General features: G+C 38.0%; 1 protein-coding gene across 3 annotated transcripts in view; it reads right to left on the reverse strand.

The window, feature by feature from the left end:
• NOX4 (NADPH oxidase 4) overlaps positions 1-13,426 on the reverse strand; it is a 184,771-nt gene that overhangs the window by 130,388 nt on the left and 40,957 nt on the right. For 2 of the 3 annotated variants that reach the window (XM_062198298.1, XM_062198297.1), the window contains exons 3-4: positions 9,440-9,550; positions 7,507-7,591 (exon numbers count right to left, since the gene is read on the reverse strand). In XM_062198298.1, the coding sequence (XP_062054282.1) occupies positions 7,507-7,591; positions 9,440-9,550 (196 nt within the window). The remainder of the gene's footprint in view (positions 1-7,506; positions 7,592-9,439; positions 9,551-13,426) is intronic. The other variant, XM_062198299.1, reaches the window with a different exon arrangement.

Here is a 13,426-nt window from a genome sequence, read left to right on the forward strand (position 1 = left end):
AGGACCTCTTTCTCTCTCTCTGCCTCTCCTCTCTCTGTGTAACTCTGACTTTCAAACAAATAAATAAATCTTTTTTAAAAAGTATGTATCTAATAATATGCATATCTATTTATTTACTTAAGCAGCTCCTGAATATTCTAGGTGTTCCAAACTTTCATCTCTCCCATAGCTCCAAAACTGCTACATATATTGTATAATTCACTGACACACACTCTAAAATATAAGCCCACTGCAAGGTTTGTAACCAGTTGAAACTGTTCATAGTTAACCAACTTAAATCATAAAATGCCAAACATGATAGCAAAACTGTTAGGAACCACTTCATGAGACAACTCAGGAAAATGATAATCAACACTGAATAAATAACCTACCTACAATGACACAGCAGAGTGTTCAACTGATCCAGAGCTCATACAAAACATAAATTTTTAGGAAACTGCTAGAGATGTGAAGACCAATTAGTTTTGCCAAAGCCAGGGAAAAGGAATGTGATCTTGAGGGACTTGGACAAGGATGGGGCAAATGATCTTGGCCCATCATACACTCACACTTTCCAAACCTTTCCTTCTAGATGAACTAAAGTGTAGTATCAGCATATTAAATGTACTGTGAATAACAGATGACTGGCTGAAAAACTTGTGATCTTGGCAATATGGCTTGCTCAACAGAGCCTCGGTTTACCTCTCTGTAAAATGAGGGTGATGGAAATGAGAAATTTGAGTGAGGTGATCTGAAATTGCTAAGTAAACCATTACAGTTCGTGCTAATACATTGAATGCAGTGATTCAAGAACAAAAAGAAGAAATGGGCCGGCGCCGTGGCTCAACAGGCTGATCCTCCGCCTTGCGGCGCCGGCACACCGGGTTCTAGTCCCGGTCAGGGCACCGATCCTGTCCCGGTTGCCCCTCTTCCAGGCCAGCTCTCTGCTGTGGCCAGGGAGTGCAGTGGAGGATGGCCCAAGTGTTTGGGCTCTGCACCCCATGGGAGACCAGGAGAAGCCCCTGGCTCCTGCCATCGGAACAGCGCGGTGCGCCGGCCGCAGCGCGCTACCGCGGCGGCCATTGGAGGGTGAACCAACGGCAAAAGGAAGACCTTTCTCTCTGTCTCTCTCTCACTGTCCACTCTGCCTGTCAAAAAAAAAAAAAAAAAAAAAAACAAAAAGAAGAAATGGCTTGGAATCTTTGGAATGCCACAATCTCTTTCAGCCTAGAACATGAGGTAGATACAAAGAGGCCAAGAATTGTGAACTGCTCACAAACACCAAGGAAAATGAGAGAGGGCTAGAATAATATATAACCTAGAACTGATTTAAAGAACTTACAAGGTTCTGCAAGTAATCAAATTAGAGGGAGAAAGGGACACAATAAAAGTAGATGGGGTTAGGCATTTACACAATGTTTAAGATAATTCTTGGAACACATATCCATATTAGACTCCCTGGGTTTGAGTCCTGGCTCTGCTTTCCATTCCAGTTTCTTGCTAATAAGGAGGCAGCAGATGTCGGTTCAAGTTCTTGGTTCCCTACAACCCACATGGAGAACCAGAATGAGTTGGAAGCTCCAAGCTTTGGGCTGAACAAGCCCTGGAGGTTGGGAGCATTTGGAGACTGAACCAATAGATGGGAAAATCTTTATCTGTATCTTTCTGACTTTCAAATAAATAGCACATTTAAAAAATGTTTTAAAGTGGATAGGTCCAATATTTACTATACAGGTACAGTATCCAAGACAGAGTGGTAAGAGTGGTAATATTGAAAGAACAGATGAACAGATCAAAAGAACAGAACAACAACAAAAAAAACCAGAAACAGACTCATAGTAATATAACCAACTGAACATTGACAAAAGAGCAAAAACAATACAATGGTGAAAATGGTCTTTTCAACAAACAGTTGTGAAACAAACATCCTCAGGCAAAAAATTGCATCTACACATAGACCTTACACTCTTCAGAAAAAATCAGTAGTTCACAGACCTAAATGTAACAGCAAAATTATAACTCTAAAAGATAAACACAGTGAAAAATGTAGAGGACCTTGGCTTTGGTGATGAATTTTTAGATAAAACTAATGGCATAATCCCTGTAAGAAGTAACCAGTAAGTCGGACTTCATTAAAATTTAAAATTTCTGTTCTTTGAAAGCTGCTATAAAGACAATGAGAAGATAATCCAATCCACATATTGGAGAAAATATTTGCAACACACATATCTGATAAAGAACTTTTATTAAAACAAATCTAAGTGGTGTTAAAATTCAACAAAAGGAAAACAAATTAGCTGATTAAAAATTGACCAAAGACCTTAATAGACACCTCACCAAATAGGATAGACGGCAAATAAGCATATGGAAAGACACTCTAGATAGCATGAGGAAAATACAAATTCAAAACAATTAAAAACTACTGCACACCCACTAGAATGTCTAAAATCTAGAACACTGAAAGCATCAAATGTTGACAAGGACACAGAGCAACAGGAATTTTACTCTTTGTTGGTGGGAATGAAAAATGGCATGGCCACTTTGGAAAACAGTTTGACGGTTTCTTACAAAACTAATATACTGGAGCCAGCACTGTGGTGTAGAGGGTGAAGCCTCTGCTTGCAGTGCCGCCATCCCATATGGGCACCTGTTCGAGACCCAGCTGCTCCACTTCTGATCCAGCTCGCCTGCTTTGGCCTGGGAAAGTAGCGAAGGATGGCCCAGGTGCTTGGGTCCCTGCATCTGCATGAGAGACCCAGCAGAAGCTCCTGGCTCCTGGCTTTGGATCAGTCTAGCTCCAGCCGCTGCAGCCATTTGGGGAGTGAACCAGTGGATGGAAGATCTCTCTGCCTCTGCCTCTCTGTAACTCTGCCATTCAAATAAATAAATAACTCTTAAAAAAAAAAAAAAGCGAGTCATAGGGAACTACATGAATATCTTCATAAAAAAAACTGAATATACTCATATCATATGATCCAGCAAGACCACTCCTTGGTATTTATACAAAGGAGTTAAAATTTCTGTGCAAATGCAAATAAAACCTGCACATGGATGTTTATAGCAGTCTTATTAAAAATTATCAAAAGTTAGAAACAATAAATATGTCCTCTAACAGATAAATGGATAAACTCTAAAATATCCAGATTTGGGGATATTATTCAATACTAAAAGAAATGACCTATCAATCCATGAAAAGAAATGGAGGAAACTTACATTAACCTGAAGAGCCTACATACTGTGTGATGCCCACTATATGCCTTTATTGAAAAGACAAAACTATAGAGAGAGCAAAAAGATCAGTGCTTGCCTGGGATTAGAGAGGAGAGAGAATGAATAGGCAAAACACAAAAGATTTTCAAGACAGTGAAATTTACCCTACATGATAGTATAATTATGTCATTATGCACTTGTCCAAACTCATAGAATTTATAATACAAAACCTAATGTAATCATAGACTTTGATAACGATGTGCCAGTCAATACAGATTCAATAAATGTAACAAACTGCACAATCCTGGTGGGGATTGTTGATAATGGCAAATATAACATATATCTGAGAACAACGGGCATATGAGTAATGTAGGTGTTTTCTTCTTAATTTTGCTATGAACCTTAATTTATGCTTAAAAATCATTTTTAGTTTTTAGGGAGGGTGGGGGGCAGAAAGTATCATTATGCTTCTTAACAATGTATATATGAAAAACATGAAGTTTGTTCCCTTATAAAAATAAAAAATAAACAAATAATTAAAAGTAAACAGCAAGTTGGGATTTAGTTAACTAACAAGTAAGGACAAATTTCCAAGAAGTAAAACAAAGAGTATCTTGGTGAGATTCAATGTGGCACAGGCATAAAACATTACTTACTCAAAACTGTCTGTGTTCTATAGCTTCATCAACACTAAAATGTATAATAAAATAAATAAATAACCTCTTCATTTTAAATTAAAGGCTTATATGTTAAATAAACATTTTGTGGCTCACGTATGCAAGAGTAACTTTGAACAATTGTCAGCCTTTCTGAATTCCCCTGAAAATAAATCCTATGTAACAATTATATGGGATAAATCCTTAGGGGACATACTTACTTTCTAAAAGTCTTTTATGTCAATGGGGTTTAGAGTTTCTGATTTAAAAGGTTTACAGGAAGCTATGCCAAGCACTTTTAATGGATTTTCTTTTTTAATTGTCATAACAAAACAATGAGGTTTGATAGAATCATCTGTATTTTATAGAAAAAAAAGGATGGTAAGAAAATCTTATTTAGCCAGACAGACCACTAGTGGGTAGCCAAATACAAACCTTCTGGAAACTACTTCTCCACAGTAATGCTTTGGCAATATCCAGCTTCTTGGTTACTCCCCAACTGAACTTGAATATTTGGACACAACTACAGTTTAGAAAAAGCAAAATACTGAATGTGTCAAAGTCTCCTAGTCCTCTTCCATTGCTGACCTTTCACTCTCCCTTGCCACCTTGCCAAAATCCATACCTATCCCTCACCACACCCTTCATCTTTAACTCATACTAGGCTCTTTCTCATTACTCAGCCTTGAGCTGCACTGGAGGTTTTATCATATCTCTGAGTCCATCCTCAACCCTTCTACCAATGGAAAGATGTTCAGAGATAAACAGTGACCATGTCTGCTTCAACAATGTTAGCCAATTTTTAATTAATTTATTTGAAAGGCAGAACAACAGGGATCTCCCATCTGCTTGTTCACTTGCCCAAAACCCACAACAGTTGGAGCTGAGCTAGGAGTGGCTGTGACCCAACTCTGATGGCATTGCCTGCTGGCCCCCAGGGTGTGCATCAGCAGGAAGCTGGAACTAGAGTAAGAGCCAGTACTCAAACCAGGCTCTCCAATATAGGTTGCAACACCCCAAGTGGTGTCTTAAAAACTGTGCCAAAAGCTTGTCTCTAGGCAATCTTTAAGTAGCTGAAAGTTCAATAATTTCGTAGTAGCAGCTGTATCAAAACATTGCCTAGTTAAAATTGTCACACAAGGGACCATCACTGTGGCATGGTGGGTAAAGCTGCCACTTAGGACATCGGCATCCCTTATGGGTGTTTGTTCATGCCTCAACTGCTCCACTTCTGATCCAGCTCCCTAATAGTGGCCTGGGAGAAGCACAGGAAGTTGGCCTAAGTGCTTGGAATCCTGCCACTCATGTGGGATATCCAGATGAAGCTCCCGGCTCCTGGCTTTGGCCTGGCCCAGCCCTGGCCCTTGGGGCCACTAAAGGGTGAACCAGTGGATGTAAGCTCTCTCTCTCTCTCTTTCTCTCTCTCTCTCTCTCTATGTGTGTGTGTGGGGGGGGAGGATCTCCCTCTCTCTCTGTAACTCTGACTTTCAAATAAATAAATATAAAAGATGACCACACAATAAATGTCAGGTAAAAATAATCTTAGTATCAAAACAGCTATATCACATCAAACAATGACCAGGTGAAAACATTAAGTGCCATTCTGCTAGAAAATTAACCCCTGAGATTGTAACTTAATGTCACTATTCTAAGAACTCATATATACTTTCTCATTTTAACCTTGAAATTATGAGGTAAGTGCTACTATTAATCCAGTTCACAGTTACAAAAAACAGAGGATTCGAGAAGCACTATCAAATAGTCAGGCAGAACGGCAGTTGGAGATAGAACCTATGCAATCCCAGAGTTCATATACTTAATCACTATGTTAGCTGTTTCTATGCCAAACGTTTGAAAAATATAATAAAAATTCTCAATATAAAAATTTATTTTGAAATGGCTCTTAATGCTGTGACCATTTGGCACAGCAGCTAAGTCACCATATCCCATATCAGAGTCCCTAGGTTTAAGTCTCAGTTCCAGTTCCAATCCAGCTTCCTGCTAATGCACATCCAGGAGGCAGCAGATGGCTCAAGTACCTGAGTCCCTGCCCCCCACATGGGAGGGATGGATTGAATTCTGGGCTCCTGGCTTCAGTGTGATTTAGCTCCAGATGTTGTTGCAGGTATTTAGGGAATGAACCAATAGATGAAAGATCTCTCTATTTTCAAATAAACAAATAAGTTTTTAAAAACTAAAATGTCTTCTACAAGTATTATCACTTTATTTTTAACTTAAAATAGAATAGGATAAAATTCACATATTTGGATGTTTTCCATCCAAGCATTAATATCAAGAAAATATTTATTAAATATACTTTGGGCTGGAATCATACTCTTTAAGTGATCGTTTCACATGCTAATTTTCATGCATTTAAATTCATATCAATCATTATTTTTAGAGCTTAAAAGCTCTAGTATAATTTTTCTAATTTTTCCTTTTTTTCACTTTTATTTAGTAGATACAATTTTCCAAAGTACAGTTTATGGATTAAAATGGCTCCCCCCCCATAACTTCCCTCCCACTCGCACCCCTCCCATCTCCCGCTCCCTCTCCCATTCCATTCACATAAAGATTCATTTTCAATTATCTTTATATAGAGAAGATTGATTTAGTATATATTAAGTAAAGATTTCATCAGTTTGCACCCACACAGAACACAAAGTGTAAAATACTGTTTCAGTACTAGTTATAGCATTACTTCACATTGGACAACACATTAAGGACAGATCCCACATGAGAAGTAAGTACACAGTGACTCCTGTTGTTGACTTAACAATTTGACACTCTTGTTTATGGCATCAGAAATCTCCCTAGGCTCTAGTCATGAGTTGCCAAGGCTATGGAAGCCTCTTGAGTTCGCTGACTTCGATCTTATTTAGACAAGGTCATAGTCAAAGTGGAATTTCTCTCCTCCCTTCAGAGAAAGGTACCTCCTTCTTTGATGGCCCATTCTTTCCACTGGGATCTCACTCGCAGAGGTCTTTCATTTAGGGTTTGGTTTTGTTTTTTTGTTTTGTTTTGGTTTGGTTTTTTTTGCCAGAGTGTCTTGGCTTTCAATGACTATAAAAGTTTCATGGGCTCTTCAGCCAGATCCGAATGCCTTAAGGGCTGATTCTGAGGCCAGAGTGTTATTTAGGACATCTGCCATTCTATGAGTCTGCTGTGTATCCCGCTTCCCATGTTGGCTCATTCTCTTCCTTTTTTATTCTATCAGTTAGTATTCGCAGACACTAGTCTTGTTTGTGTGATCCCTTTGACTCTTAGACCTATCAATGTGATCAACTGTGAACTGAAATTGATCACCTGGACTAGTGAATAAATGTGTGTTAATTACAGAGTTCAACCAATAGTATTAACTAGAACAAAAAAAATACTAAAAGGGATAAAGTATTAAATTTTTCTAAATAAAATTATTTGCTTTCAGGAAATAGTTGTTATCAGCTTGGGAGTGAAATTTTGTAAACAATCATAAGATATAACCATTTTCTGCAGCAACCCCTAGACAATCATATTTAAACCCATAGAAAAGTAAACTTGGCTATCAAATAAAATCTCAAGTTGGTGAATGAATAATTCATAAAATGATACAATTATACATTTTAACATTAGTAACATATGTAATTCTCACAAAATATTTCATATCTTTCAGCTTTCTCACCTGAGAAAATACAGATAGTGACACCACAAGTTATATGGAATGTTCTGCTCTTATCCAACACTCTTCTTGTTCTCCTGCTTGGGACCTAAATAAAAATAGTTTAATGTAGTAAAAATGTTACAACAAATAAGATGTATGTACAAAGTTTTTCACCATAGAATTACTTATTATATCAGATTTGTTAAAATAAGACAGAAGCTTATTAATCAAACATTGGTGAGAGGTGCACATCCGGTCTCACTTAAGATGCCCATATCAGAGCACTCAGGTTCCCTGACTCTTGACTCCAGCTTCCTGCAAATGTACACCCTGGTAGGCAGCAGTGATAGTTCCAGCAATTGGGTTCCTGTCACCAATGTGGGAGATCTGAGTTGAGAGGCCTTGCCAAGTCCTGGCCATTTCAAGCATTTTGTAAGTGAACTAGCAGTCTCTCTCTCTCCTCTCTCTCTCTCTCTCTCTCATTGCCTTTCAAATTAGTTAATTTTTAAAAAATCGTGAGATGAATCATGATATATTTAGACACTGGAATATTCTAACCATTAAAAGGAATGTCTGACAACTATATCATCAATATAGAAAGATATGCAACTTTATATTGCTAAGGGAAGAAGTTATGAAACATGAACTGTTCTATATTCCTCCATTGTTCAAAATTAATGGCACTGTATGTTAATGTTTCTGCAATCTGTACCCCCAATTGTCATCAGAGATTTTTCTGGCAGACTAAGATTAGGAAATATTTCTCTGATTATTTTGAATATTTCTGGAATGTATGAATTTGACAACATGTATGCTCTCTTTCTGTAGTAAAACATAAAGGAAGCAATCTCATCTGTGCTTTTAAAATGCCTGATTGATCTTATAGAAAAGCAAAATGCCAAGCATCTCTGAATATCCTTTTCATACCCCAGTGTACTTCTTTAAGATTTATTAAATACTGAGAGACTTAGGTGGGGATTTGTCATTTCCTAATCTTATCTTCTTTTTTCTTCATGCTGAGCCAATGGCCAATCACAGGGATCAAAACCTAGCTTTTTACAACCGTAGACTACCTAAGGAAAGAGTTATCCATAAATCACTGCATTAAAAGTAGAGTTCCCAAATATAACAAATATAATTACATGGAAAGGCTGAGAAGTTTTACAAGAGCAAAACTACATGTATGAACTTCACAGAACATGAAAGAAATCTCATTTTAGGAACTCTTTTTCAAATATCAGTATCTACCTAACAGTACCTTGCTATCTTAGAGAAGAATAAACACACTCAAATATATACAATGGAATAATTGAACACAAAAAGGAATTTCAGCTGAGTTTCAACAGAATTAAAGTACTTTTCCATTTACATCCTTCATTTTATGACAATAAATATCACATTTGATGTCACTAATCAGCATGTCTTTTGCACACATATTACACACCTCAAAATAGGTATCTGTATTAAGCAGAGATATATTGCCAATATCAGCAATAATTCTATGTATTGTTCAAAGTCCACAAGGCTCTAGTTTGCCCACTTGATCTAACTTGCCTTTGACCAAGTGAAAATAAAGGATCTCAATGACACATGTTCTAACAGGAACTGGTGTCGATCTTAGCTCTACCATTCACCGTTCTTACGATTTTGGCTAAGTTACTTAAATGATTATGCCTCAGATTTCTCATGTATAAAAATGGACTAACAATATTTGGTTGCATAACCACTGTAAGGATTCATGATTGTGTATGTGGGATGGTGAGACAGAGGTAAAACCACTGTTGACAATATTTCTGCTGTCCCCTGATCTTATTGTCCAACAGGTCACCGGCAACTTGACAGGCTCTTAATATCAGCCAAAATTCAGACCATGAAAACTGAGCAGAATGGTAACACTTGACTTTTTCATTGGAATCTGTGGCCTAGTTTTTTGTTTTTTGGTTTTTTTTCTTACCTTCTGGGATCCCCGAAGGTAAGCCAGGAGTGTTCGGCACATGGGTAAAAGGATGAGGCTGCAATTGAGGTTAAGAACAGACGCGGAGGCTCTGCTTAGACACAATCCTAGCTGAACAAATAAGGCAAGGGTCAAAACACAGTGGAGGGCAAAATAAACCGTAAGCATCCTGACCTGAACCAATGTGCTGCAGGTCTCACCCTGCTCTTCCTTTAAGGATTATGTCAAATGTCAGCTTTTTCAAGAGTGTTGAATAAAACTCCCATTTCTTCTCACCTAAAAGCCCCCAAAGAAAACATTTCTTTTCACTCTACACCCTCATAAAACTTAGCACTCTCATTTCCACTAGTGTTAGAATCATCTGAGTGCATTCTTCCCAAGGCAAGGTCAATTTCTTGTTCTGCCCTCATGGTACTCTTCTAGGTGTTGAGAGCCCTAGAGAGTCTTGGTATATTCTGCACCTGCACACTGTGAAATGTCAGATCCTTTGTGCACTAATAAGATCAGAAGAGTTTAAAAACAAGTTTTTTTTTTTTTTCCCACTTATGTTACCTCTTGCTGGAACATCCTCAGCCTCTGTACAATCTTCTCCTTTACACTCCCCTGCCTCCAAGCTCTTCATGTCACAAACTCTACTAATGGTTCCCATTTCATATTAAGCACTACTCTAGATCTCTCTTCCCTGACCCCAAACTAGGAAAGACGCCACTGTCATAAATGCTCCCATTGATTTCCACATCTCTAGCATTAGAATGTATTTTGACATTATTTCCCATCATTTTTTAAGTTTTATTTTTAGTTGGCAAATAATTGCGTACACTTAGGGACACAAGAAGTTTCATTACATGTATATGTTGCAGAATACTCACATCCATCTAATAAAATATCTATTGCCTGAAAGACTTACTGTTTGTGGTAAGAATATTTAAAATCCACTCTTATCACTAGCATAAAATATACAATATATTAACTAAAATCACAATGTTTTCACCAGAACCTATTTCTCCTGTCTACAGTAGATAATATCTACTGATATTATCATTACCATCCCTCTTACGAAAGAGAATATTGAGTTACAATGAAATTGAGAATTTACCCAACACAAAACAACTAGAAAGCTGGACAGAAAATGCAAACCAAAAGATTCTGGCTCAAACATCTAGGCCACTATTTACTACAGAACCTGTCCACACTTTGACCAACATCTTCCTTTCCTTGTTCACTTTTCATTCTCTAATAACCAATATACTCCTCTCTACTTTTATGAGTTCAACTTTTTAAGATTCCTAATACAACTGAGAGAATTTGTGTTTCTGTGCCCAGCTTATTTTACTTACCATAATGTCCTCTGGGTTCAACAATGTTGTCACAAATGATCTATCTTAAAAAAGATGCCCAACTTGAAAACTGAAATTCTTATGTTTGGGGATGCCTCAAGAGAACAATGTCAGCTTTTTAAGCATGATTTTCACTTGGTTATAGCTAATTTAAGGTATTATCTTCATATTAAAACAAATAAAGAATATTACAGCACATTGCTCAAATACATTAACGAATACACACTTATCTCTTAATATGGCCATGGCAATTCAGTGCACCATCTATATGTCAACATACTAAATCCAAGCTGTAACTATGGGAAGTAACTGATATTATCATTACCATCCCTCTTATGAAAGAGAGAATATTGAGTTACAGTGAAACTGAGAATTTACCCAACACAAAACAACTAGAAAGCTGGACAGAAAATGCAAACCAAGAGATTCTGGCTCAAACATCTAGGCCAATATTTACACTAAGGAATCTTGAGGTATAGATATTTGAGAAGAACTAGAAAAAGCCACAGCCAAATATTCATTAAGGATTGTCTACACAGCATGGCTGGGATTCGATTCCAAGCATACTTGTTCTGTTATTACCATTTATTAAATGACATGTTACTTTGACTTTTTTATGTTTTGCTCTATTTCTCTAAGTAAATGATAAATCAACTAGAGCAAAATAAATCTTTATAAAATACCTTATTGTTACTTTACATTTTTATTTTAATTATCACTTTATCAATTTCTTTTGAGTATATTTTTAATATAACCCTAAGAACAACCCTATAAGATAAGCTACAGATGTTGTTATTGCCAGTTTAGAAAGGAAAAACTGTTACAAAATCATAATAATTAGGTCCACAACCAGAAATTTTGAATTTAATGACTTGGAGCATTGGTGTTATAACAATATTTTGAAAACTTCCCCTGATGATTCTGCGTGCAATATTTTTTTTTAAATTATTTGACAGGTAGAGTTAGTGAAAGAGAGAAAGGTCTTCCTTCCGTTGGTTCACTCCCCTAATGGCCAATACAGCCGGCACTGCGCCGAAGCCAGAAGCCAGGAGCTTCCTCCCGGTCTCCCATACGGGTGCAAGGACCCAAGCACTTGGGCCATTCTCCACTGCCCTCCCGGGCCACAGCAGAGAGCTAGACTGGAAGAGGAGCAACCGGGACTAGGACCCGGCGCCCCAACCAGGACTAGAACCCAGGGTGCTGGCACCGCAGGCAGAGGATTAGCCAAGTGAGCCACGGTGCCAGCTGTGTGCAATATGTTTTAAGAGCACTATTTTAAGGGCCAGCGCCGTGGCTTAATAGGCTAATCCTCTGCCTTGCAGTGCCGGCACACCGGGTTCTAGTCCCAGTTGGGGCGCCGGATTCTATCCCGGTTGCCCCTCTTCCAGGCCAGCTCTCTGCTATGGCCCGGGAAGGCAGTGGAGGATGGCCCAAGTGCTTGGGCCCTGCACCCACATGGGAGACCAGGAGAAGCACCTGGCTCCTGGCTTCAGATCAGTGAGATGCGCCGGCCGCAGCGGCCATTGGAGGGTGAACCAATGGCAAAAAGGAAGACCTTTCTCTCTGTCTCTCTCTCTCTATCCACTCTGCCTGTAAAAAAAAAAAAAAAAAAAAAAGCGCTATTTTAAGGTACTTAGCTAAATTCTACTACTTATAAAGCAGTAACAACCATTAAGTTATTATAAGCAGATGCAATAACATATTTTCAGATTGGCTAAGCCTGCACTTAAAATTAATTAAATTTTATATTAAAATACAAAAGGAAGCATTCTAAATGGCTATAAATTTAAAAATAAAGCAACAAAAAAAGATTTTATCTATAAAAAGCTGACACACTGAGGTACAACAAAGTTTACCACTTCCTTATTATCTAATACAGTATGGTACTAGACTAAAAGCTTTTAATTAAGGACAGCAAATCTTTTCAAAAACTTTTAAAGATAAAAATCTATTACACCATTTTATAGACGAGTTATATAAGTATTTCTGAAGCTCAATGCCTTGTCCAACATCACAACTATTAGCAGAAGAAATATTTTCCCTGTATTAAATGAGTCTTCTCATCTGAGGGTTAAAAGTTAGAGACAAAAATCAGTACTGAAGGAGCGGAGGAAAGAATTCTGAATTAAGAGATGAGGAAAATCTGCTGTCGTAGCTCCCATGGGCCATGTACGTCATGGCTTAGCTGTCAGTGCAACGTAGTAGAAAAGCCAAGGTCTTGAGTTTCATCTCCCAACATGACATTCACTTCATCCCATGGTTATGAGTTACCTCTATGGGCTTATCCTGCAGCTTTTCCTCTTCAGCTCATATAAGCAAAAATGTTTCTATGCCTGATTAGATTTCAAATTTCTCTGAGCTTCTATGAATTGCCTTCTTTTTTTTTTTTTTTTAAAGTTTTACTTATGTATTTGAAAGTCAGAGAGGGAGAGATAGAGATCTTTCATCCCCTGGTTCCCTCCCCAAATGGCTACAATGGCCAAGGCTGGGCCAGATAGAATCCAAGAGCCAGGAGCTTCTTCCAGTTCTCCTATGTGGGTGTAAGGGCCCAAGCATTTGGGCCATCCTCCACTGCTTTCCCAGGCACAATAGCAGGGAGCTGATTGGAAGTAGAGCAGCTGGGAGTCAACACTGCACCCACTGGTATACC

Source organism: Lepus europaeus, chromosome 7 (genome assembly GCF_033115175.1).
Source record: "Lepus europaeus isolate LE1 chromosome 7, mLepTim1.pri, whole genome shotgun sequence".
Classification (NCBI taxonomy): Eukaryota; Metazoa; Chordata; class Mammalia; order Lagomorpha; family Leporidae; genus Lepus; species Lepus europaeus.